At 46.0% G+C, this 26,106-nt stretch overlaps 1 protein-coding gene across 1 annotated transcript; it reads left to right on the forward strand.

Moving 5' to 3' along the window:
* Positions 1-294: 294 nt before the first annotated feature.
* Positions 295-26,106, forward strand: LOC144130443 (fatty acyl-CoA reductase 1-like). Its single transcript, XM_077664361.1, has 12 exons — positions 295-397; positions 4,409-4,525; positions 8,780-8,958; positions 11,150-11,222; positions 13,398-13,504; positions 14,299-14,476; positions 18,964-19,008; positions 21,688-21,806; positions 22,244-22,483; positions 23,252-23,381; positions 23,888-24,015; positions 25,771-26,106. Exons 1-12 carry the CDS (start codon positions 299-301, stop codon positions 25,970-25,972), a joined length of 1,617 nt encoding a protein of 538 aa, XP_077520487.1. The 5' UTR covers positions 295-298; the 3' UTR covers positions 25,973-26,106.

A 26,106-nucleotide genomic window follows, 5' to 3' on the forward strand; every position in this document is an offset into this window, starting at 1 on the left:
CTCTACCATGTTTTATAAAAGCCACCAAGACTTTGTTTTTCCCAACTCTTCACAGAGGGCACTACATTGCGGTGAAATTTGTTTTAGCTGTCAGCGTGTGCAAACAGTTTTCCTTATTGCAATTCTAATGCGATAGCAAAGTATTTAAATACTTGATGAGTGATATAATAAAAGCCAATTGTTTTAAATAGTTTATTTGCGATCAATTAAGTAACGAAATAGAAATTACTATTGTTAACAGAGGCGCCATCTCGGTGTAGCATTGCTAGTTAACATGCTCCCATTGGGAAACAGGCGGATGGAGCTCAGGATGGCATCCATGGATAAATCTTTTGTATCCGATTTTTACAAAGACAAGGATATTTTTATAACTGGAGCTACTGGGTTTATGGGAAAGGTAAGTACACAGTTCCCTGTGAGCAGCGTGGCTACGATTAAGCATGAAGAGAGAGAGAGAGAGACGTCTATCCTGACCGCTGCTTTTCCGCGCACAGTCTTGATTCATCTCGTGCGATCACGAGTGAAACTAGAGTGCTTATTGGAGCCACGTTCACAGGTAGCGGCTTGCCCTTCTAAGTATGCATTGTTTCAGATGTGATTCTATGTTTTCTATTGAAATATGCAGTAACGACGTCGTACTACGCAAAACTCGTAGCAGCTTTACTTTTGATTATGATATATGTTTACACATACTTCGTAACTCTCACAATCAATCTCAAAATTGCAATTTATAACATTAACGCTAATTTGGCTCTCTAAACGTGCACATGTTAGAGAAACCATAGTAAAAAGCTAGACGGCGCCCATGAAAGCTGTCTTTGTTACAAGCACTTGTGTATTGCGAAAAAGCTTACCTAGTCGAAGCAGCGTTTACAGTTGTTTTTGTGATTACGACCGGTCAGTGGTGTTCAGTATCATGCCGTGTTAGAATGTTCACATATGTAAGTTACGCGCGCAGGAATAGACGAATTGTGGTAGAATAGAAAATAACTAGTAATAGTGACCGCGCAGCATTAACTATTCACAATATGTACTGCTTTCGTGAAAAGTTTAGAGCACATGCAGTTTGCTTCTAAGATGTGTCGTGGGGCTCCTGCAGAGCTAGAGTGGGCATGACCAGAGATCTTCTTACCTTCAGGTAGTTTGGAACGCTGGGAATGCATTAGAAGCCACACGCTATGGCTCAGAAAAAAAATCTCCTGGGCTCTAAACTGTCTGACAAATGTTTTACAGTGTACGGATTAAGCACTGAGAGTAAGACACAGTAAAGAGAAAAGTATTTTAAATACCAGACAGAACAGATGCGTTTCGAAGTATGAATATTGGTAGTAAATAAAATCCAAGTCCCATTGAGCCAACACTTTCCAGAATCCCCACTAAAGCTGGCTTTGTTACAATAAAGATCTTATTGTAAGGAAGCCTGCCTATGCGATCAGGAGTTAATAATCCGATAAAATGGTTAGTCATTATTCGCGTAGTGGGACATGCATTATTTTCTTCCATACATTGAACAAGCTGATAACTTCGCTGTAACTACAGATATAAAGAGCAAGCTGCATTGCAACGCTAACAACTGTATGCAGAAGAATACGTGATGTATTTTATTAGTTGAGTGTTATGTCTATGTACTAAGATTATGATGCAGTACTTGCACGTAATATTAGAATTATGAATTGCTATACTAGAACTACCTTAAATGCATAAATAAATAACATCAAATATATACAGGGTACCCCTTGTAATGTTCACCAAGCGTGCAAAAAAAAAAAATACTGCAGCATGATGTGGCTTTGAAACCGCAGCATTATATTGTTAAGAGTCACCTGCAGCAAGTAAGAGTACATTTACCGCATGATAGATAATTAATAAGGTAAAATCAATTCAACAGCTCATAAACAAAAGTGGTATACGAAAATGTTCAGTTGGAGAGTTCTAGCAAGTCAAAAAAGAAAAAAACTCGCATGAGCGTTTTTTTTTTTTTTCTAACGGCGGCTTTGTCGTAAAAGTGCTTGCTGCGATTATAAATAGAATTCACAAGCCAAAAGTTTCGCTGCAGGAGCGCTCTTGTTGTTGTTGTTGTAAGCACTTTTAAAGGGGCTCCGAAACCCCTTCTGAGGAGAGTGCATGAACTCGCTTAATCAGTATACATCCTCTCGCCATGAACACCTGAGCCAAATAAAAATTAGAGTGGACACTTTAGCTCTGCCTTATGGGTATCACGCGAGGACGTTAATGGGTTAATGCCCATATATGCGAAATTGGTCATAGATAGTTATGAATCCTCATACAACCCCTGGCGGAGTGGTGCAGAGCTTAAAGGGGCTGTGAAGGGGGCTCTAATAAAGTTGCGGCATGCCTGGGATATTGAAGCACGCCGCTTCACGAATAGTGTCCAGTAAGGATTTTTTTTAATGCGCTTTGTAGAAGCTGAGTTATCTGTAGTTAAAATTTGAATTTCAGCGTCTTCGCGCCTTCCCCTCTTCTCTCGTCACTTTTTGCACGCTGGAAGGCAGGCGCTCCTTCGCCGACCCACTTCTGGGAGCGGAGCTTCCCGACACGCCGGAGATAAGCGGCTTATTGGCCGCTGCTACGGTAGCTGCCTGACGTCTGAAAGAACCTAACCAATGGCCACCTCTCACCTTGTCTACGCAGATACGGGGGACAGAGGAGGGCGCGAGCCTAAAAAGGTCGCCGGGAAGGGCTCGCCAACTTTGACGCGCGATTGTGGGTCGTCTGCTGCGTGTAGAAGAGTATTATTTGGCTCTGGTTTTCATGGCAGCACAGTGCAGTGATTAAGTGAATTAATGTGCTCTCCTCAGAAGGCGTTTCAGAGCCTCTTTAAGCGATGTGCCACTGCCCTGTGGTGGAAGGTGCTGCCACCTGTAAGACTTTTGAGACCCAGATTGCTCTTCCCCAGCAACCTCTCGCAACCAATGATTAACTAAGCTGCCAACTGCCACGGTGAGTAGTTAGCTCACAATCCGGTGGGCAGGTTGTGATGACGCCACGTACAGCGTCACGTGACCCACCTAGGTTGCTCCTCTGCGGATTTTTCGTGGATTTTTCACTCGTGCTCAAGACACCGACGAGGACGCCGGCTTTCCTGCGACACGGGCTCTTTAACGCTTTAATATACTTCTACACGCAGCAGAGAACCAACAATTCCGAGCGAAAGTTGGCGAGTCCTTTGCGACGACTTTTTAATGTTCCCACCCTCCTTCGATCGTTGCACGCTTCTGCGTAATTGTGTTCAGAGATGGCTATTGGCTAGATTCTTTCAGGTGCTACACAGCCACCATGTCCGCGACCAGTCAGCGGGTCAGGAAGCTCTATCCCTCCCCCCTCCCCCGCCGGTGAATTCCAGCGGTGGGGCCAGCGGAGGAGCGCCGGCCTTTGAGCGTGTAAAAAGTGACGAGGAATGGGAAAGGCGCGAAGCCGCTGAAATTCAAATTTCGACTACAAATAACTCAGCTTCAACCAAACGAATTTCAAGGAGTTCTTGCTGAAAGGTATTCGTTTAACAGCCCACGAATACCGCACCTTTATTGAGAGCCCCTTTAAAACACCCTGCGCCTTGAAGCCTTCCTTTAAGAGTTGTCTAGGATGCATGCATTGGTAGGTGATTGGCCAAAGGCCCAAATAGCTGTAGCCTGCCCGATCACCGTCTTTAGCTGCAGTATCAAGCGGATATCCTTTTCTATAGACAGCTAAAGAAACAGCTGCACGATTCGAAAACTAAAGCTTTAGTACTACAGATTTTTCAATGGCCGACAATAAGCACTTCTTTGGGTATGTTTAGATGATCATAAAAGGCCATAGATTGACATGAATTACCACAAAGGTTTTTCATAGGCTCCCATAGACCATTTTTATGGGTTAATTTGAACAGTATCAAGTAAAATATATTTTTGCGTGGCCTATACTCGCTTGCCAACACACATTACATGAAATGGGCACTGAGGAGAATTCCGTCGAATTATAGTTCTAAGTGATAATTGATTTCCCGACTCTTTCTGACTATTTTAATGATTGTCAACAGAAAAAATATGGCGCAGAGAATTGAATTTAAAAATTTTCCCGCTCTTCGAATCAAACGCGTGACGTGTAAATCGAGGAGGGCTGGTGCCGCCATTCTGAAGTGAATGGCGGTGTAGCATAGCCTCTGGGATCCGAGCCCGAAATTCAGTGTCTATGCAAGCAGTTTACTTGCAAAATTTGCCGGTGATGGCGACACCTGTATTTCGTTTTTTTTCTTTTGCAGCTAATAAAACTTCTGTTTTCGGTGAGAATGGTCTCTCTGTCGTTCCAGCTCCAATGCGTCATCAATGTCCCTTTAAGTTCAATCCAGCAAAATTCAACAGTACTTTGTTTGTTTTTGTTCGGTTTCTTTAATCCACACCTGTCGCAGGTACTGCTTGAGAAGCTGCTCCGATCATGCGGTGGCCTGCGTCGAATATTTGTCCTGATGCGGGCCAAAGGAGGAGCATCGCCACAAGCCCGTTTAGACGAACTGCTGGACACGGAGGTAAGCGTCGACCGGTTTTTACCTTTTTAAAGTGGAAATAAAGCAGAGAAATAAAATATACCGGCCACTTGTGTCCGTAGTTTTGGACCCATCGCCGGTACAGCTTTAATATTTTCGTGCTTTGGGTGGTTGATAAATTAACTACCAAGCAGCAAATAATTGCTATTTTATTACGCTCCCCATTCTCGATGGCAAGCGATGGCAGGCAAAAACCTGAACAAAACACTCACACAGCATAGTGTTGGTGCTTAAAGGGCTTGGACAACATCCATTCCATTTTTGTCCTCAGTAAAAATCGGTTATTGGACTCTTTGTAGTTACGTTGATGTTTGTTTGGAAGAAAAAGACATTTATCGCCGACAAAATTAAATTTTGAAAATTGTATATTTTTTTTTCCGCCACTTGGTTCAAGCTCGAGACGTCAGTACCGAAAAGTACTCCGTGATCATCAAATGAAAGTGAATGGCTGCGTAGCCTAGCCTCAGAGATCCGCAACAAAAAAACTGAATTCATAGGCCGCTTTCCATCAGCGATAAATTTTGAATGAAATAACCACGAAAAAAAACATTTTTTTCTACATGGAAACAGCGCAGCAGACGGCACCAAGAAAGGAAGACACAAACATGGGCGCTTGGTCCCGTCTGCTGCGCTGTTTCCATGCAAAGAATTTACCAACTAGCCCGGCTTACTCCTTTGTCCCATTTTTTTGACGAAGGAATTACAAGAAAGGCTTTGCGCAAATAGGACCGCGACCTCCAAGAATCGCCTATAAATCCACCCGTTAGTGAATGGGAGCAAAAACATAACCAACGGTCTCATTACAAGACGCAGCATGGTCACCAAGGAAAGCAAGACCAAGCGAGCCCAATGCATACGGCAACCTTATACCCGTGCCACACGCGCACAAGAGAAATGGCAGTAACTGCTTAAGGCCTTAAGTTTGTTAACGCCATTATGTTCGCAGTTGGTGCTACATGTCCACATTTAATGTCATTATATTGAATTCGCGATGACGATAACGCTTGCAAGGCGCTCAAAAATTTCACCTGCTTATAAGCATTGCTAATGAGCACAATATCTCAGGAACGTTGTTCAAATGTAATACAAAAAATTATTGCGCAGAAAATACCACTGTTCTTGTCTGGAAAGTTGAAAAAGTACTCATAAAATCGTGTCAGCACAAAATACGAGAGAATCTGTCAGAAGTGCTGGTAAAAATGGCGCCCTTCGCATCTAAAATGCAGTATAGAGATGGCTCATCTGACTGGAAGTTCTGAATTAACCATTTACCACTGATCAGAAAGTTACTACTGACAAAGTTGCATGCTTTCCTGCGTGTAGAATAGGGACGAGAGTACTGGCGAACTCAGTAGCTCACGAATGGCAGTAAGGCTAATGCCATTAAATTTATGCGTGTGTCACCGCGCGAATACCATTAAAATGTAAAGCAGTAAGCACTTCATGGCATTAAATTTGCTCATGCGGCATGGGTATCAGTCAGGCAGACGTGAAACGACTGTTTGGGAGACGGAGCCGTCCACAGAGCACGTGATCTGCTACTTGTCACTTTGACACAGGCATACGGAAAAAAAAAAAAAAAACCTGTTGCTGGGAGCTGCTTGTCAAGCGAGTATTTCTAGAAACTGAGGCAATTGTCTCTGTGCCGACGTTTGCTTACGTCAGTTTTAGCCCTTGGACGCTGCGCAAGTTTCTTACAAATTCCGCCTCTCTTTCAGCTGAATAATCGCTTAAATGTCCTTCCTAGGCTCGTGCTAAAGAAACGGCGGCCTTGTAAGATCAGGTTTATTGACTTTTCTTTCATCTCTTATTTTGGGGTGCAAAATTTCGCTATTCACACCTTCTTTTGATGCCTTTTGTTTTTTCACTGTAACATGCTTATGACATTTGTACGTTTCGCACGTTACATTCTGATCTTGCGCTTGAATCCACCAGCTCAGTGTCGCCCTTTCTCTACGCGTGCCTTTACGCTGATTGAAATTTTATAAATGCAATAGAACCCCGTATATAACGAAGTCGATGGGGCACCGCGATTTCTTCGTTATAGCCGTTGCTTCGTTATAGCAGTACGCGATCTTGGTTGTAACTATCGCATGACAACGTGCTAACGTGCCGCTGTGCATAGCGAGGATAACATAGCCGGCATTTAGTATGCCGCCTACATGCTTTGCGGGAGCCTTCAACACGCAGAAACCTAACCTGTCAGCCTTGCCATCGCGCGCCTGTTTCTTTCCGCAGCCCACTTACGCTTCAGAGCTTGGAAAATGGGTCTTAGAAGAATAATGTCTGTACAGGAGCAAAAGAACCCTATGCAGAATATTTACCTCCGTTTTCTAGATTCTGGAGCCTATATCGACCACTTTTAAAAGAAGGCACGTGGCGACAATATAAACGCGAGTACATGTTTTAGTTGGCTTCGCCGCATAGCTTACGAGCACGCGGGCCACATCAATTCCTCACACGACAAGGATGTCTTGTGTTGAATGCGCACGCCAGTCCGACGGCTTTGATGGCCACCTTCTGGTCAGCATAAATTGTTCTGCGCTTTTGTTGTGCCGTCTGCATGGCTCTGTGAAGCCAGCGGAAGCTCGATACCGTCGAGCACATGAAGCGAACTGCCAAACAATTTTACCTGTGTACTAACGCTGCGAAAACGGAAACTGCACTTAGAACCAGAGAAGTATACTCCATCGCATAAGTTCCTTGCAGCGCTGTGGAAGGTAGAGCTGCCGTCAGCCAATCAGGAGAGCATGTTAAAAGTGTTCCTCCTGCGCGTCGTCGTCTGCTCGCGGCGTACACATATGGTTAGAAAAAGCCCAATCGATGCTGTCTACCTAACATAATCGTATGCACGCTTACGTATGCTAGACGCAAGCATTTTGTGGGATGTTACGCCATTTGTCACATTAGTATTTTAAGTTCAGCGTATGCAGAGATGAAATGCTAAGCTTAGCCCAGTGACGCCATCTGGTTGTTACAACGGGAACCATTGTTGTAAACAAACCAATGTTCCTCTTAGGACTAGAAGAGGCACAATTGTCACCCTAAATGAAAATAAAGCTAATTTATCGCTCATATGTTTGTTATAGGCGAGGTGAGTCGAAACGAAAGCCTGTGCACTCATCGCAGCTTTGGTAGTGCCGAGATGGAGTATAGAGCTATAGGAGCGCGCTCGCAGTGGGCCATGTGGTGTGAGGAAGTTGAAGAATGAGGCAGCTGCAATGACCTCACTCACTCGCTAGGCAACTCTGTAGAGGCACAGCATGGCGCAGCGGGTCGTGGGCATCGCGCAGTGTGACATCGTTCAGCAGAGACTGCAGACCTAATTATTGCCGCAGAAGGGCGTGCCAGCGTGCAACAACGTGCCGAAGCTGAAGAAATGGCCCAACAATCGCTCTGTGCAGGCTCCATACAGGATAAGTTCCTGCTGCTCCCTGATGTCCTGGCAATCATTTCCATTATGTCTCTTATGTATGTGATATCGTTACTGTTGCGGCTCATTGTTTATTTTTCATTTCATGAATTTGTGGTTTAATACCGTTTACTGTGATTAGTACATATCATTGCTTATAATATATCCTCATTTTATGTCACAAGGTAATGTCATCACTTGTAGTTTATTTTTCTACTTTATGTCCGCATTTCTGACGTGTCCATTGCACTATTTGTCTTGTGGATTGTGTATGTTGTAGCTGTGCTTTTTTGAGCGTTATGTCGCCAGTTAGTGTTTCTTTTTTCAATTATGTGCAAAAGAGTAGCCGGCGCCATAATCGAGCACCGACATCTCATTTTATGTCCATGTCAATAAAAAATAAATCCCGCATTATTTCTTTTATTTTGCGGTACGATGACTTGAATTTTGTACATCTATTCAGTACCTAGACGTTGGGCACCGTTATAAATTGACGTACTCAGTGATAAGTGCCCATGGGGTTCACAGGAGGTTTGTTAAATGCAGTTGTAGGGAAATTTTACTTCGTAAAAGCGAGGCATCAGATACAGAGACTTCTATGGGAGGTTTCAAGGGGTATGGTTGTTCCTTAGTTATATTCAGTATTAGGTTATAAATTCTTCGTTATAACGAGGATTCACTGTAAAACAAAACTTGAGTGCCCCTTCTAGATATATACTGACCACACTATATGAACCAATGGGATAAGTGAAGTACCAATATTTTCCTCGCTTTGTCTCGCTGTTTCGCGCACCCACAACGGCTCCTGTTCGGCGGGGAAGCAGATCTTCCAGGCGGTGCGCTCTTCGAACGCGCACTTTGCGCGCGGCAAGGTGATCCCCGTAGAAGGAGACCTGACCCTACCGGAACTGGGACTCAGTGCCGACCACCGAAGGGCGCTGCTGGACAATGTCGAGCTCGTCTTCCACTCGGCTGCCATCGTGAAGTTCGACGAGCCGCTCAAGTAAGCACTGTAGCAACCGCGGTATTTACAATGCGGTCTAACGTCGGTCGGTGTGACATCACCGAAATGCTTGCAAAATGCTCCATGCCAATTACTATGCAAGGCTCGATATTAGCCGAACAGTCTCGTTGCAGAGGTAGGCTTTACTCTTGCTGTAAATTGTTAGACCAAAAGGAGGAGGCGGGGGAAGGGGAGAGGTGGCTGCCGGTTTTATGCTGATGCGCATTTTCACTCTAATAAACGATCGCAGGCTGCTTTGAAGAGCGCGCAGGAGATTTGCTAGAACATGTTCTTGGCTTATTTCGAAAAAAATGAACCTCTGTTGGTACTGTAAAACTGCCAAATGTGAGACTATCGCTCCCACTTTGTTATTCGCGCTTTGCGTGTTCTTTTCAAAGTTCGCGAATAAGGGAGCAAAGCTCATTGGCGCGCGAAAGCTCTTGGTCGGAGCGAAAAACGTGTAGAGCTGTCGGTTTGAGGGAATTTCGCAAGAAACTTCGATCAGCTTTATCAGACACGTGTTCACTCACACACTATCAGTGCCAGCTGAGCGAGTGACTAAAGAAAATGAAAGAGTGAAGAAGCATTACCGCATTTGCAAAGCATTCAGTGGGTGACGAAGTGCATTGCGTTCTAGAATAAACTGCAAATACTCAAGGTTCTCATTGGTATTATAGAATGCAGCCAATGAGCATATGCGTGACATCGTCTTGTACAGAACTGTAGTATAGCACTTGGTAAAGGATTAATCGGGAGATCGAGGATTGATCTTTTCAACAACGAAACCTTTCTTCACATACGAGTGATGCCCCCAAACATTGCGGCGCGTTTTTGAGGGTGGGCTTTAGAAGCAAACAAAAGTTATTGATGAGCATTTCTTGAGCCCCGGTACCATCCTGGGCGGGCAAAAAGCATGTGTGTGAGGTCAACCACTTTTATACTGCTTGAACCATCGCAGCACTCTAGGTAGTAAAGAGCATCACCGTTTGCGGCTGTCCACTATAGCAAATTCTTAAAGCCGTGCTCTTTGGGGGCGTGTGAACTTTGTATTGTAGGAGGCGGTGTACTTATTAAAGGGGCTCTGGAAGGGGCTCTAATAAAGCTCCAGTATGGCTGGGATGTTTAAGCACGCCTCTTCACGAATACTGTCCAGCAAGAAATTTTCTAATGCGCTTTGTAGAAGCTGACTTTTCTGTAGTCAAAATTCGAATTTCCGCGTTTTCGCGCTTTTCCCTCTCCTCTCGTCACTTTTTTCACGCTCGAATGTCGGCGCTCCTCCGCCGGCCCCACCTCCAGCAGCGGAGCTTCCTGATCCGCCTGAGCTGCGCGGCTTATTGGCCGCGGCCTTGGTAGCTGCCTGACGTCTGAAAGAATCTAACCAATAGCCATCTCTCAACATGTATGCGTAGATGCGAGCGACGGAGGAGGGTGCGAGCATGAAAAAGTCGCCGGGAAGGGCTCGCCAACTTTCGCGCGTGATTGTGGGTCCTCTGATGCATGTAGAAGTGTATTATTTGGCTCAAGTTTTCATGACAACACAATGCAGGGATTGAGCGAGTTGATGTGCTTTCCTCAGAAGGTAGTTGCAGAGCCCCTTTAAGGTTTCAGCAAATTCTGCTCGGGCAGGCCATCTCAATTGGAGAAGGAATTAACTGGTTTATGGTTCACAGGGTTTAACGTCCCTAAGCGGTTCAGGCTATGGGGACACCGTAGTGGAGGGCTCCAGATAATTTCGACCACGTGGGGGCTCCTTAACGTACACCAACATCGTACAGCACATAGGCCTCTAGCATTTCGCCCCCATCGAAATGCGACTGCCGCGGCCGGGATTGAACCCACGCCTTTAGGATCAGTGGCCATGTACTATAACCACTGAGCCACTGCGGCGGCTGAAGTAAGGAAGGAATTGACTGTTAACGTTGTGGTACTGCCCACATCTAATCGAACCTACTAGAGCACTCTCATGTGCGCAGTCGCCTATAACGATTATTCCAGAGTTGGCAGTATCAAAAAAAGTAGAACGTTTATATCTGTGAGGCACCATGTCAGTAACGCAGATGCAATCACTCTGTAAAGTGTTTAAAGGTCGGGCTTATGAAAAACGCTCAGCGGACTTGTTCGCCGTCTTTGATATGCTTTGAGCCACATAACACTAACGCGAGTGTACTTAATGAATGTACCTGTCTTCCAGGAGCTCCATCGACATGAACGTTCTGGGCACAAGGAGATTGCTGCAGCTTTGTCAAGGCATGAGCAAACTTAAGGTACACCCTTCTGCAGATGGAACGGTTTTTACCGCTCTATTCATGAAAATATTTTCCGCGTCAGGGTACTAAATCAGCATCATGATTTAGATGGAGGCTAACCGGAACCCGCTTTATGTAGAGAAATAAAAAACATGACCATCGAAGAGGCAAATACTGTCGTTATCATTTTCCTGTTCAATACGACATAATTTGCACTTGCTTGGAGCCTATTACTGCATGAAACGATGAAGTCATATTAGTTCTCATGTAGCTTTTCTTAGTAAATTAATATTCGTGTATAAGGTGTGTAATGCAGGCTTGAACCGAAGTGTATGTAAGGAAAAAAGATATACATTTCGCAAGAATAATACTGAAGCAGTGTAGTTGGGGGTTGTCTGGAACACGTACTTGTAAAGCTATCTTCATTTTATCGACTCCATAATTAGTTACGACTAATTAAAGTTGTAGCTATTCGGGATAGCGGATAAGCTTCAATCAGTCAAGTTCGAGAGCGTCTAAGATAGAAAAAACCTCCCAATGGAGTCATTCTTCCTACTGCAGGTTCTTCTAGAACTCGAAAAAATTTCGAGAATAATGTCTTCGAAACAGTACTTCTGACGCACGAGTGACTCCTTTGTAAACCCAGCAGGGCATATTTATTAGAAGGTGCCTCCGGGTTTTCGCGTACGTGGCTGATTTCGTTGAAAAAAAATCATTTCATTGTAAAAAACGTTTTCAAAAATCGTATTTGAAGCATTTTACTTGAAGTTTTGCGCTCACCTCCCTCCGGAGGTCAATAAAGATACAATTATACATGTCAATTAAGAAATAACGCACTTGTTTACACTAGATGAACACCCCCCACCATGTTAGTTTACTTTCATCATATTACGAAGGAAGCAGCCTATAACTTGAAACATTGCTTTCAAATCCGACCGTAATACGAGCATTTTTTTTATGTCCTGCGTAGTATCTTTCTTTTTATGAAAATAGCTAGAACGAACCGTTGCGTTCGTTTCAAACAACAGTTGTAACAGTTTTCTTAATTCTTGAAATGTATATGCTTCCCGCGTTGATATATAAGCTTATATAATCAAATTCATTTAATGGCGCGTTCTGTTCATTCGGTCCGCGCTCTCGTGCACTACACTCTAAACACGAATAGGCCTATATGGGAGTAAAAAGCGAGCAAACTGTCCTCTAGCGCACACTCTTTTGATAAAAGGGAATGCGCTAGAGGAAAGTAGACTCCCTTTTTACTCCTTTTTCTTTAGAGTGTAGGGCGATGTGCAAACTTCTTCAAATGCATTTTGCATATTCCAGCTGTTCACTTTTTTCCTCGTATACCAAGCAGTAGCAATAGTCGTAGCAGTTGTAGGAAGCGGCTGTAGAAAAATTTGGAGGAATGAGCAAGCTCCTGTCGATTGGCGCATTTATAACGCAGGGACTATAAGCGATGTTTTCCTCCGTGTATCACAGCGACATTTGAGCCCAGCGGCGCAGTGCGCTTGCAGTTTCCGGCTCATTTCTAGAAGTCCACCTGACTATTCTCAACCGTCTGGGCCATACACGGGCATAGAAAAGGGGGGGGGGGGGGGGGGGGGGGGTTGACAGACGCCCTCCTCAATAGGCATGATATAGGGGATATAATTTTGACCCTTGTTTTCCTCTACTATCTAGAAGACTTGAAGCCTCCCCCCCTTCCCCCCCCCCCCCCCTACTATTCCCCATCTCTAGGAAGTGTCTCTAGATGCACTAGGTTATTCTTCAGGAACGAACGACACCGTCTGTGCACTGTGAAATCAGGAAACTGCTCTGAAAAGTTTTGCTTTCATTTATTCTTACGGGCGCTAACCCTACTTTTCGCCCCCACCCGATTAAGCTGGCGACAACAGCGCCACCGCATCTTGCTTACATCGCTGACCCAGGTTCCTCTATAGGAGATATGCACTAAAGCCGCCGCCCTCAAGCATCTATGCAGCATGGCGAAAGGCTACGGCGTGTGTCTAATCAGCTTATCCCCCCCCCCCCCCCTCACACACCCTCCTCCGGCCTCCTCGGCTGAAGCTGGCCGTTCAACGCCGAAATGGTGCCCGTGACGCACTTGACTGAGAAATGACGTGAATGTCGTGCCTGCCTTATGTTGAGGTTCATGCTTCGAGATGATTCGCTCGCGTGCTCTGCTGTGCACAGGCCTTTGTACACGTGTCAACGGCGTACTGCAACTGCGACAAGGAGGAAGTAGCTGAGGTCATCTACCCGCCGCCTTTTGATCCACAGAACGTCATCGACGCCGTCAGGTGTGTGTACGCGGATACTTTTACCTCGTTTATTTAGTTATTTTTTCAAGTGAGGGGTGAGAGAAGGGTTGTCATCAAAGAAACGGAGCTCTCAGTAACACTTAACAATACAGAAATAACAAAAGGCAAAATTTGTTCTGAAGGCGATTCCCCGATCGCGAATGTAAGGCTCGTTAGACATTACGCCTCTCTCTTGAGGTGTAATGCAGCAATCAACTTTCAAGCGTAAACCTTAAGCGTGAGTCCTGGAGCGGCTGAAGGTATTTTTCCTTTGAGGTCCTCTTATTCTAAGAAGGAAAAAGGGGTGCATTCAGATGTCTCGAGCATGAACAGAGTTGAATCGTGAAAAATTAAATGATTTTAAATAAAATTGCCTGGGGTGAGAATTCAACAAATGTAGGCCCTCGATATATCTAACAGTGTCCTTATCGTCAAGATATCAACGTGGTGACAAAAATGTGTGGTTCCCCGCTTCATGATCTGATGGGTGTCTCCCCTTACAAAAATTTCTTTAGACAGTCTACAGACTGTCGTTAGACTTCTGTCTATGAAGTCTATAAACTCTCTATGGACAACCAACCCCTAGAGAACAGTCTATAGGTAATAAAAATCCTGTATACAATCTATAGATTTATGGCCATACACTTGTAGTAGACTTTTGTCTATAGAAAGTCTATAGACTATGAATACACAGAAAGAAATATCTATATGAAGGCAGTACAGTCTATAAGAAGTGTGTAGACTGTCTATAGACCATTTTTATAAGGGTCGTACACTTACTTTATGTTACGCAGTTGGATGGACGACGCACTGGTGGAGGCCATCACGCCCAAGCTGCTGGGAAGCCGTCCCAACATGTACACCTTCACCAAGGCCCTCGCCGAGAGCCTGTTGGCCGAAGAGAAGGGCTCGATACCGGTGGCAATCGTCAGACCTTCCATCGTCACGGCCGCTTGGCAGGAGCCCATACCGGTGGGATGTGCTAGGGCTGTTCTCCGAACACAATACAAACGGTACTCCCTGCGACGCGAGTTAAAGAATGCAGTTTGGGGCAACCCGTGTATTAACTTAGTCGCATATCTTTTTTTGTGTGTGTATCGCTAGCTTGTTGGCAATCAAATTTCGCACGATAATGCTTACAGAGGTAGGCTTCGCATAGTTCTACATTTGACGTCGGCACGAAAAGGCGACTTATGGCTCGTACGAAATGAAAAACTGATTAAATCAGTCTGTCTGATACTCGGGAGAGCATGTGAAGCTGGCTCAGTCAGTTTAGTGAAATGCTTTCGGCATCTGTAGACAAAGACGATGTCCTACGAAAACAGATAGCTGGATAGATAGCGGTATAGGAAAAACAAAATTCTTCGTAGCCGTCGAGATTTCTGTATGATGTGTTTTCCTACTCGTGAAGCGCCTCGATGGCTGATTATTTAGTGCTTCCATTATCCGCACTAGAGAATAAACTTATACGTGACCCACCATCATCATCAGCAGCAGCACGGTTACGTCCGCCGCGAGGGCCAAAGGCTTCTCCTTTTAGTCTCCAATCATTTCCGTCCTGTAGCAGGCCCGATCACACCCGGTCTCCGCAGATTTTATTTCCTCAAGAAGCACTGCTGTCTCTGTTTGCGTTTCCTTTCCTTCAGCAGCTACTCTTCCATCCTAAAGCATCACTGGTCATCTTTTCACTGCGGTACGTCCCCACTCAAACTGATCAGGGCTTGTCATCCATTGTCAGCTATTAGTGCAGCTCCTGAGATCTTGGTCGTAGGTTGGCGTTGTGGTCCACACAGATGAGGAAAGAGGACAGCGGTGTTGGGAAGGGACAGTGCGTCGAACAGCTGTCGGCATGAAACCTGGTGTGGGTGCGAGCTAGACGGCGACCCATAGTAAACGTAAAGCGCTGCAAACACAGGGACGTAAGAAAGCGCTTGTCCGTCTTCTTTCTTATGTCCCTGCGTTTGCTGCGCTTTGCGTCTACCGTGAAACCTGAGCCGACAGCAAATCGCCGTGCCCAGAACTTGACGACTCTGCTCCCCATCCCCGCCCCCGTCCCTGGATGGTGTGCAGTGCTCAGAAGATCTGTACAGTAAACAACAGTCACAACAACTGTCAACAATTGTCAAAGAAAATATCTATGATAATTGTAGGGGAAGTTCTTTGTTGTTTGAGGCCAGGACTGGAGTTTTGCGGACTAAGACGTATAGAGTCAGGTACCAGGAGATAGACACTTTGTGCATTGCGTGCGGAGAGGAGGAGGAAACGGCTGAACACTTGATACTTTTCTGTAAAGGGCTTCACCCTACAGTGGAAGGCAGCGGGGCTGACTTACCCAAGGCATTGGGGTTTAGGGATAGTGAAGGGAAAGTGGATTTTAAGAGGTTAGAAGTAACCAAGCGAAGGTTATCTGATTGGTGGCTAAAAGCAAGACAGGAGTAAAATTTCACAAGACATGGCTAGGTGGCTTGAGCCACCGCCCGATGTAAAGGGTTCAGCCGTATCCATCCATCCATCCATCCATCCATCCATCCATCCATCCATCCATCCATCCATCCATCCATCCATCCATCCATCCATCCATCCATCCATCCATCCATCCATCCATCCATCCATCCATCCATCCATCCATCCATCCATCCATCCATCCATCCATCCATCCATCCATCCATCCATCCATCCATCCATCCATCCATCCATCCATCCATCCATCCATCCATCCATCCATCCATCCATCCATCCATCCATCCATCCATCCATCCATCCATCCATCCATCCATCCATCCATCCATCCATCCATCCATCCATCCATCCATCCATCCATCCATCCATCCATCCATCCATCCATCCATCCATCCATCCATCCATCCATCCATCCATCCATCCATCCATCCATCCATCCATCCATCCATCCATCCATCCATCCATCCATCCATCCATCCATCCATCCATCCATCCATCCATCCATCCATCCATCCATCCATCCATCCATCCATCCATCCATCCATCCATCCATCCATCCATCCATCCATCCATCCATCCATCCATCCATCCATCCATCCATCCATCCATCCATCCATCCATCCATCCATCCATCCATCCATCCATCCATCCATCCATCCATCCATCCATCCATCCATCCATCCATCCATCCATCCATCCATCCATCCATCCATCCATCCATCCATCCATCCATCCATCCATCCATCCATCCATCCATCCATCCATCCATCCATCCATCCATCCATCCATCCATCCATCCATCCATCCATCCATCCATCCATCCATCCATCCATCCATCCATCCATCCATCCATCCATCCATCCATCCATCCATCCATCCATCCATCCATCCATCCATCCATCCATCCATCCATCCATCCATCCATCCATCCATCCATCCATCCATCCATCCATCCATCCATCCATCCATCCATCCATCCATCCATCCATCCATCCATCCATCCATCCATCCATCCATCCAGTGTGGCTACGGCTCTGCTGCTACTCCGGGTGAGCGAGCGAGTCGTCCGACCTCACGTGCGCGCTGTGCTAGAGCCGACAAGCGCCATGGGATAGTGCACATTGGTGGCGGTGCACGGCGGCTACGTTCCTGCACCCACAGTTGCCAAAGAAGGATGATAAACCGTACCTTGTGAGGACAGTCGGGCAAGACGTGGCCGGGGACTAGTAGAAAGGCCCAGGAACGTTAATGAATGCATCCTGTCCGCCATAATGCTGCATGAAACCGTATGCGGTGTCATTGCCAAGGAAGAAATTATTTAGAGCTGTGATATATATCTCAGACTTAACTATGCAGTGCAAGAGTTACGTTCTCATTAAGAAGACGCACACCCACGGGCGGATGCTGCGCTCGAAATTGGTTCGCCGCAAGAAGGCAGGCCAGTTCGGGGCGTCGTCACATGGCGAAGCCACCAATAGCGCGCGGAGAACCGCGGAGTAGCGAGCCGGTTCCAAAGCGAACCGTGTCGACCTGCGTCGCACATGCGCGCACATACTAAAACAAGCAAAACATAAATACAGATGGACACGTGCCAAACGCAATGCAAGCTCCGACCCTTATTTTAAAACACCTTATCGTGTGGAAGAGAAAAGTTCGTATTCCGATATGTACATCGCAACCGAAGCATCGCTCATGCAGTCAGTCCCTATTTTCCTTGTGTTATGATAAGTTTCCAGCAGTTCACGTGCGGCTTGATCATCACTTTTGCTGATATTATTAGCACTCTCAAAATGTGGCGCACACCTCGTGCAAGACTTGCAATGTGCGAATAAGTGCACATCTTCACATCTCGGTGTTCTTTCAGTTTTATTCGTGCTCCCTCGAACGATCGTCCACACATCTGCCTGTTTGGCGAAACAGTTTTGCCGCACGATAGCGGTAATTCTTAGGCCGCTCCTGTTTCACACTCCACCTAGCGCTCGTACGCTTTTTTTTTCGGGTTCATTTCTTCTATTTTCTTGTCCTTACCAGAGATACGAGGGCATAGTTTTGCTAGCTTTAGCGGAGCTTCATGTTGTGTTATACTTTGCATAGGCTTAGGAGTTGACTTCCGGTCATAAGGCCTTTTCACTTTTCCTCGTCTTCAGGCGTGTAACAGCTGTCACGACCGACAAAGGGCAGCCCCATGCCACAATTCTTGCCAATTGGTAATTAAAACTCGCCTAGTTTTCGTGAGCGCACGGTTTGTATATAGTGTGTCTCCACAGTGTTCGCTTTACAGAGTGGTAACCTGGCTGTGTTTTTTATTGATGAAACGTTTGTGAGTGCCATTGCCAGCGATCCTTGTAGAATATATATCGCAGTTTTATGCATTTTTGTGCAATTTTGTAAGTTTGTAGAATAAGGTATAAAAGTAAGCAGGAACTGCCTTCGCAACTCCCAATTCGCTGACCACGTCCGTTTTTAGCAATTTCAAACATAAATTGCAGCCAGGAAGGGCACTCGTTGATCGGCAAAGTTATAAGCAACGTTTGAAAATTAATATAACGGAGGCTAAGCTAATACTCAACATCATGGTGAAGGAGCAACAGTTTACTAGAGGCTGTGTTTTGGAAGTTTAAGGAATAAATAAATATATCTGACCACAGTAGAGCCACTGTACATTCTGATAGTAAGCGAGGAATTAGCAAGGAAACAAACAAAAGGTAGGTTAACAGGACTACCTTTGGCAAACTATTAAATGGTGAAAAAAACCTAACTTGTGTGCCTTAAATTAAACGTGTGCGAAAAATTCATTCCTCCAGCAAACACACACAAGGCTAAAACTTCACAGACCTTTGTCTGGTTGCAGGGTATTCCGCTCGGCTGAGATGAAGGTGATATTTTCTGCATAGTTATTTAATATCTGCGAACTTAATAAGGTCATGCATACTTACAATCAGTTAAGAATGTGGGATGCAAGCTTTTATTCTTGTTTTTTTCCTTTGTATCCTCCGTAGGGCTGGATTGACAACATTAATGGACCTACGGGCCTTCTTGTGGCTGTAAGTATACCTTCTTTTCCCTGTGGAACAAATATTTATAAACCGCATATTATGCACCTTTTTAAATGCGCTTGTTTTAACCAAAGCCGTGTAGGCATGAAACTGGAGAAGCCAAAGTTCATGTTTCTTTCACCGAGTGCCGTTTGTGAGGCTGGAGAGTTCGATTTACCGACAAAACTTAGCAATAGTAATGAAATGTCTTTTTTTTTTGTGGTGAGCACTGTGGGAAGGAGCAATAAATAATAAAGAAATTGAGAGAAAAAAACATTATTTCTTCGCATTGCAGCCGTACAGAAACACCAATGATTGCTTAGCGTGTGTTGCACTGAGCAAGCTAAAACCATATCAACAAGGAAATGCGATCTAGTTGGCACACTGTTGAAGGAAATCACCACGCAACACTGGACCGAAGAGATAAGATTAACGCGAAGGCAGATATTTTAGGCAATTAATCATCAAGAGCAGGCTTTCGCAGATTTGCACAGTGTTCACCACAAGGTGATAACAGAAGCAGCAGAGAACATTTCTCCCCTCGTAAGCATGCCTTAGTGACAACAGCGCCCTAGTAGTGACTGTAATGCTGAAGAGTCAAATTTATTGGCCTTGAAATAAAAGTTACGTAGTCATCATATTCGGGTAGCCCTGTTTAATACTATTCATTTAACGATGGACTAAACATCCGCTCGTTTTATATTGCAACGAGATAATAAAAGGACTCTATAAAGGCAGTTTGTTAAAGCCAGGGCCTATATATCTCGTAAACTGCATCTACAGGAAATGCTTTCTGCATGTAACAACACGAAGTTCTTTGTACTGCTCTCCCGGTCCTTTGTTCTCCAAGACTGAAGTCCTCAACTAGTGGGAAAAAATTATACTAATAATGGCCATAAGAATAATCGCCCGCCGCTGAGCGTTCCACGCAGCAAAGCAGTTCCAAGGGACGCTATGGTCACGGGCTTCGATATATTTTAATAGCTCCTGCCTTTGGGTTTAGTTGGATAATGGCTCGGGTCGTACTATCTTTTAGCGCAATACAGTGCAGCACAAAGAAGTAGACGAGACGAGCGCTCATCCTGTCTGTTTCTTCGTGTTGTCACATGTGATTGCGCAAAAATTAATTCCGTCCTGTGCTTAGGATACCTTGGACAGAATCATTGTCGCCCTGGTAACGTGGCTCTCTTGGAGTGTCGTCGGTTGTCGCTTTTGGTCTATCTATCCGGCCTGCGGATACGATGCCTTGGAGATTTTCTTTTTATTTTTTCAATCTTCCAAGTCTTTTTCTGTACGAAACGCTGTGGTAACAAGCACATCAAGCTACTTACGGCCTCTGTCAAAATTATGCAGGCTGCCGAGTTTGTTTCCGCACTGTGCAACGTGACTCGTGTCACACTGCCAGCTTTTTAAATCTTTACCGTCTTCCCTTTCACAGAGATTAGCACCTGTAAAGTTTTTACATGAGCGCCACATAGTAGCCCTGCAGCAAATCCTGTGGCCTGTGTATTTCTGACGAAACCTTTACATTTACAGCAGTTTAGTGCACTACGAATCTAGTGCCCATGCCCATAACTTACCTTGGCGTGATTTATGGGTCACTCCGGAAGGGGGCGGTCCCATTTGAGCCATAGTTCCTAGCCTGACTTTCGGTAATGCGGTCTTCTGCATGCGACCGGATGTTCAAGCAAGGTTATAAATTAAACAACGTGGCGTAGGGAGGCTAGCTTTGGGAGCACATGGTAATACGCCAAATCAGGGGGTACAGGGTGATATGGGATGGGCGTCTTTCGAGAGCAGAGAGGCTAGCAGTAAGATAGCATTTGAGGAGCGATTGAGAAAAATGGGGAAAAGCAGTGGGCTAGGAAAGTTTTCATATACCTGTATATAAGGAATGTTGATACGAAATGGAGAAAGCGGACTAGAAAATTGACAAGCAAATATCTGGACAGCAGTAGGGGGGGCAAATCAGCAGTTATCAGTTAAGAAAAAGGTTGAAGAAACAGAGAGAGCTTTGTGGAAAACAGGGATGCTGACCAAATCAGCACTAGGAACATACAGGATTTTTAAGCAGGAAATTGCCAAGGAAAATATCTATGATAATTGTAGGGGAATCTCTTTGTTGTTTGAGGCCACGACGGGAGTTTTGCGGACTATGACATATAGAGTCAGGTACCTTGAGATAGACACGTTGTGCGTTGCTTGTGTAGAGAAGGAAACGGCTGAACACTTGATACTTTTCTGTAAAGGGCTTCACCCTACGGTGGAAAGCAGCGGGGCTGAGTTATCCAAGGCATTGGGGTTTAAGGACAGGGAAGGGAAAGTAGATTTTAAGCGGGTAGAAGTAACCAAGTTAAGGTTATCTGATTGGTGGCTAAAATCGAGAGAAGAGTAAAATTTGATAAGTCATGGCTAGGTGTCTTGAGCCACCGCCCGATTTAAAGGGTTCAGCCGCATCCATCCATCCATCCATAGTGTTTCTTAGGCTCGACCCTCCCACCTGCCGCCTCTTTCTATATCCGCCCCTATAACTTACCTTTAAGATTTCTGGACAATCTTTTGAGATATTTCGAGCAGTTATCCAGTGGTCGTCCCCATGGCTTCATCGTTGCAACATTAGTTGTGAAACAGGCTCAGTCTCTGGGAAATGGGCTTGCACAAACCCTTTTTTTCCTTTCTCTCGTCAAGTCTGGCAAAGGTCTGCTTCGGTCCATGGTGGCGGACACGGAGAAGGCGGCCGACTTCGTGCCCGTTGACGTGGTCATAAACACCATGATCATAGTCGCCTGGCACACTGCCATGTACAGGTGTGTGCCACTCATCTTTTTTCCCTCATGTGCAGCGAGCTTTCTCCTCGGGGAATTGAGGGTCCCCAGGTACCGTGGGGCAGAAGTTTTAAATAAATTGTCACATATCCCGAGGGAATCAATTTCTGGTGGGATTGGGCCTTCGCATCAAGGGATGCAGCTGCAGTTCTGTAGGCTAGTGATGCCTTTGGATAAATTATTGTTAAAACTCAGTGCCCGTTTGTTCGGCTCTTGTTTGTGTGTTTCTTTTCTTAAAGAATATTCAGAAGATTGACCACTTGTGATGTTCTGTCCATGCTCTAGCGGCTGTCGCAACAAGCCGCTCAACACTCAATATTCAGTTACGACTGCTCCCACCCACCAGCAAAACATTATGTAACTACAGCTGCAGGTTAAAGACGTAAGCGCTTGACGGTATTTCACCCGACGACCCACAGGCCGGACAAAGTGGCGGTGTACCACGTCGCTTCGGGAACCCTGCGCAAGCTGACGTGGGGCGACATCGAGACGATCGCGTACCCTCTGCTGCTGTGGCACCCGATGCCTCATGCCGTGCGCCACCCGGGCGGCAGCTTCAAGAAGAGCCGCTGCCTGAACGCATTGTCCATGTTCTTCGAGCACCGCTGCCCTGCCGTGTTCTTCGACGCCTACCTCTGGTTGTCCGGCCGGAAGCCAAAGTGAGTGCACACAGTGGTGTGCGCTGAATATGCAGGTCTCTTAGAACACGTTAACTGAATAGGGAGTCACCGTTTGGTCACGTCCAGTATGCAAGCTGCGCGGAAACGAATTCTGAGTCACGTGATGAAGACGAGGGATAGCTTGGTAACTTCAAAAGAGCCGCGAAAAGCCATGCAAGGTCGCTATTGCCATCTGTTGGAGACTTAAAGAAGCAGCTCGCCAGTGGCTCACTGGTGGGTCACGCCGCATCAGTGTTGCACACGTTACAGAAAATAAGTAACCGATTACAATTACAATATTTCTCCATCTAAAATGTAACTGATTACAGTAGTCAATTACAGCCCCAGAAAAGTAACTGAAAATTGCAGAAAAGTAATCGATTACTATTGTGTTACTTTCGTTACAACTTTTATTGCCATAACATTAATTTACTCAGACTACATGTAACTATTGTAGCTTGCTCGACATTTCGTTACACGTTGCTTGCGGTGTTCGGAAACATAACTCGCATATTCGTGCTATTGTGCACAGGGAGAACTAGGCCTACGTTTCCGGACTTTCAACTTTGAGCTAGGGCGCCACATAGCTCGACGAAGTAACGTGAAATTAAAAAAAAAGCTAGGCTATGTTAGTATATCAGTGACGTTCTTTCATTTCCGAGAGAACTACAAGGCAACTTCTGAGCGTCAAATATGTAGTAGGCTCGCAAAAACTGCTCTCATGCATACTTCATATTGGGTTGCACTTTTTGTTGTTCGTCGGTGCAGGATGCTCCGGCTGTTCAACAAGCTGTACAAGGTCATGGTCTCCCTCGAGTACTTCACCACGCACGAGTGGCGTTTCCACTGTAACAACCTGCTTGCGCTCCTGCAGGAAGTCTCACCCGCCGACCGGAAGGTGCGCTTTGACAGTCTACGCCAGCGATGGTGGCGCCTCGACTTTCATATTGATGATACTCGTAACGCTGTGCGACATCTGTGCCGGTTATTTATGTGTATGTCATAAGTCTTGCACCTAAATTATGAGTCCATTCTTTTCCATCGTTCTTTTAAGAGAGGGCTGAATAGTTACAAGTGGAAGGTGTTTCTGTGAGCTCACAATGTATAGCAAAGTGGAGCTACTGCCTTTCTCGTCTTGTATAAAAGTTCTACGCTTTAAAGGACATGACAGCAAACATATAAAATAAAACAAATGCTGATAGGAGGCTCAAACACTGAAGGAGACGACTTTTGTCGCTATAAGCCCTCCATTGAGCTATTCTTCTACGAGATTAGGACTGCTTCAGTATGAACAAACTTGTATTCTGATCGAGAACTACTGCTCAGAATACTGAGATAAGAAAAAGCGTGCATGGCAGATAGTAGAGCGCTGTCCTTGTACGGTCTCGTCGTACACTCGTGCAGACGTTCTGCGCGGACCTGCGGTTGCTGGACTGGGGCAACTACTTCAAGGACTACGTGGTGGGCACACGCAAGTTCGTCCTCAAAGAAGACCCTTCCACGGTGCCGGAGGGACGCAGCGCGCTGCGCAGGTATATACAAGCAGCTATATGTGCAGGCTCGGGTCGAGCACTACGGGTCATGTTCGCGAATTATGAACTATACAAAGAGGTCTCCGAACATCACCCTTGATTGTGTCTGCGCTGCTGAAGGGCATTGTACACGTATTCAGGCTTCGAAATCCTATCAAAGACACACGTAGGGATTTTTCCAATGAGCATTACAACTCCCTGGACGTCTCAGGACGTCCAAGGGAGTTTCTGTGCCCATTGGGATATAAAGCATGTCGCTAAACTCTCTAAGAAGTAGACGTTTTAGCATATACCGGAGACACACTACCGGAAACGCATACCGGGTTACCGGACTCCTTCCGCGCCCGCGCGCAGTGACATGCGTGCGGCCAGGCGGCGCCACTGTGCGTGCTCAGGAGGCGTCCGGTAAACCGGTATGCGTGTCCGGTATATGCTAAAAACGTCTAGTATGGCATGTGCAGTTTAAGGTCCCAAAGCTGCAAGTGTGCTGTGAGAGACGTGCCAAGCTTTGTACTGGGGTTTCTGTGTCCCCTAAAGATTTTGTTCTTTTTAGTGACGCACAATGCATCCTGTCTTGCCACATTGTAAGCAACAAAGCAAAAGGGAGGAATCGCACATGAAGAATAGTACAACCGAGGAAACATGACGCCTTTTTTCACTGCACTGAATTAAATTAAGGGGTACCTGCCTCAGCGACAAGGGCGGAGGGCTATGCGCTTTGAACAGTATTTTTTCCCCCTTTCTCTACGTCACTCTGTCTCGGCGGCAGTCGCTGTGCTGACATCAGCGCGTCGCAGCCAAAGAAGTTTGACCGTGACCCAAGCCGCAGGCGATGAGGCCCGGAAATTAACTCGCGCTATAAGGGGTGCCTCTCTTTAGACGGCCGCCGCTCGCAGGGGCGTTGTGCACGTTCCGAGGGCGACAGGAGCGTTGCAGGGAGAGCGCGTTACCGGAAAGCCACAGATCGCGTAGGGCTGCGCTTACAGCTGTGCAAGGCTTAACGCAGAGCATACGTACCGGAATTAGTTGACAGGTTTCCCGAAAGCGCTCACAATGTATTCTCTGTAACCACTGCGCTTGCGACGTCTTAATTAACGGCCTGCAACATTTAACAGGAAATATATGGAACGCCGCCTGCAGAGGCTTGACCTTGAGTTTGAAAAACGAACTAGGAACTGTGTGCTCAGTCTTTCGTTTAAGCACTTTGGGCTTTATAAAGCCACGCGGTATTCCACGATGGTCGCCATTTTGCTGCTTTCATTTTGTGGTCATTAAACGGGGGAAAAGCACGATACTACCTTCTGTCAAGATGCCTTTTTTTCTAGGCGCGTGCGTATTTTGGTCGTGTAATGGCATGCATTTAATCCCACGCCTATATGCATTTTAAGGTCGAGTTTACGAGCTAGGCCATTTTGAAGAAGTTGAGCTATTAGCACAAGGATTTACTCACTGCTGCATTCGACTTTCGTCATCGAATGTTGCAGTGGTTTTAAAACGAGTTTAGTGTGGGACAATTTTCTTGTTTGCGTGTTGGCTTCAAATGAGGGCTTTACACGGCACAATAACAAAAGCGGAAGCCTTAGCAGCCTGAGATGACGGCGCCCGTTGGATGAACTACATTCTAAACAGGAAGAAGTATAAAGCTGTCCTCTGTCCCACTGCCTAAAAGGACAGCTTTCTCCCTTTTAACTCCCATGTATAGGCGTATCCGTGTTTAAAGTCTAAGACGCCCTACGCGCGCATGCGTGCACGCAGGCTGTACATCTACCAGCAGCTGCTATACGCCGCGCTGATCGCGCTCACCTGGCGGCTCATCATGCTCAAGTCCAAGTCGGCCTGCCGACTCTGGCACGGCTTGGTCTCGCTCTTCCTGCCTCTACTGAGCCTGGTCTCCTCAGCGCTGGGGCTGCCCTACCCGGACGACGCGGCACCATCCCCTGCCGGCGGAAATTCCTAGAGATGCTCCCTTTGCCTGGGAGCGCACACTCGAAAGGAATCACGGAGGCAGATGTGTACACCGGTCGTCAAAAGTTTATGGAACGTCACTGTGGCAAAAGAAAAAAATAACAACTTATTAGCGTCCCGGGCACA

Source organism: Amblyomma americanum, chromosome 4, assembly GCF_052857255.1.
Source record: "Amblyomma americanum isolate KBUSLIRL-KWMA chromosome 4, ASM5285725v1, whole genome shotgun sequence".
Lineage (NCBI taxonomy): Eukaryota > Metazoa > Arthropoda > Arachnida > Ixodida > Ixodidae > Amblyomma > Amblyomma americanum.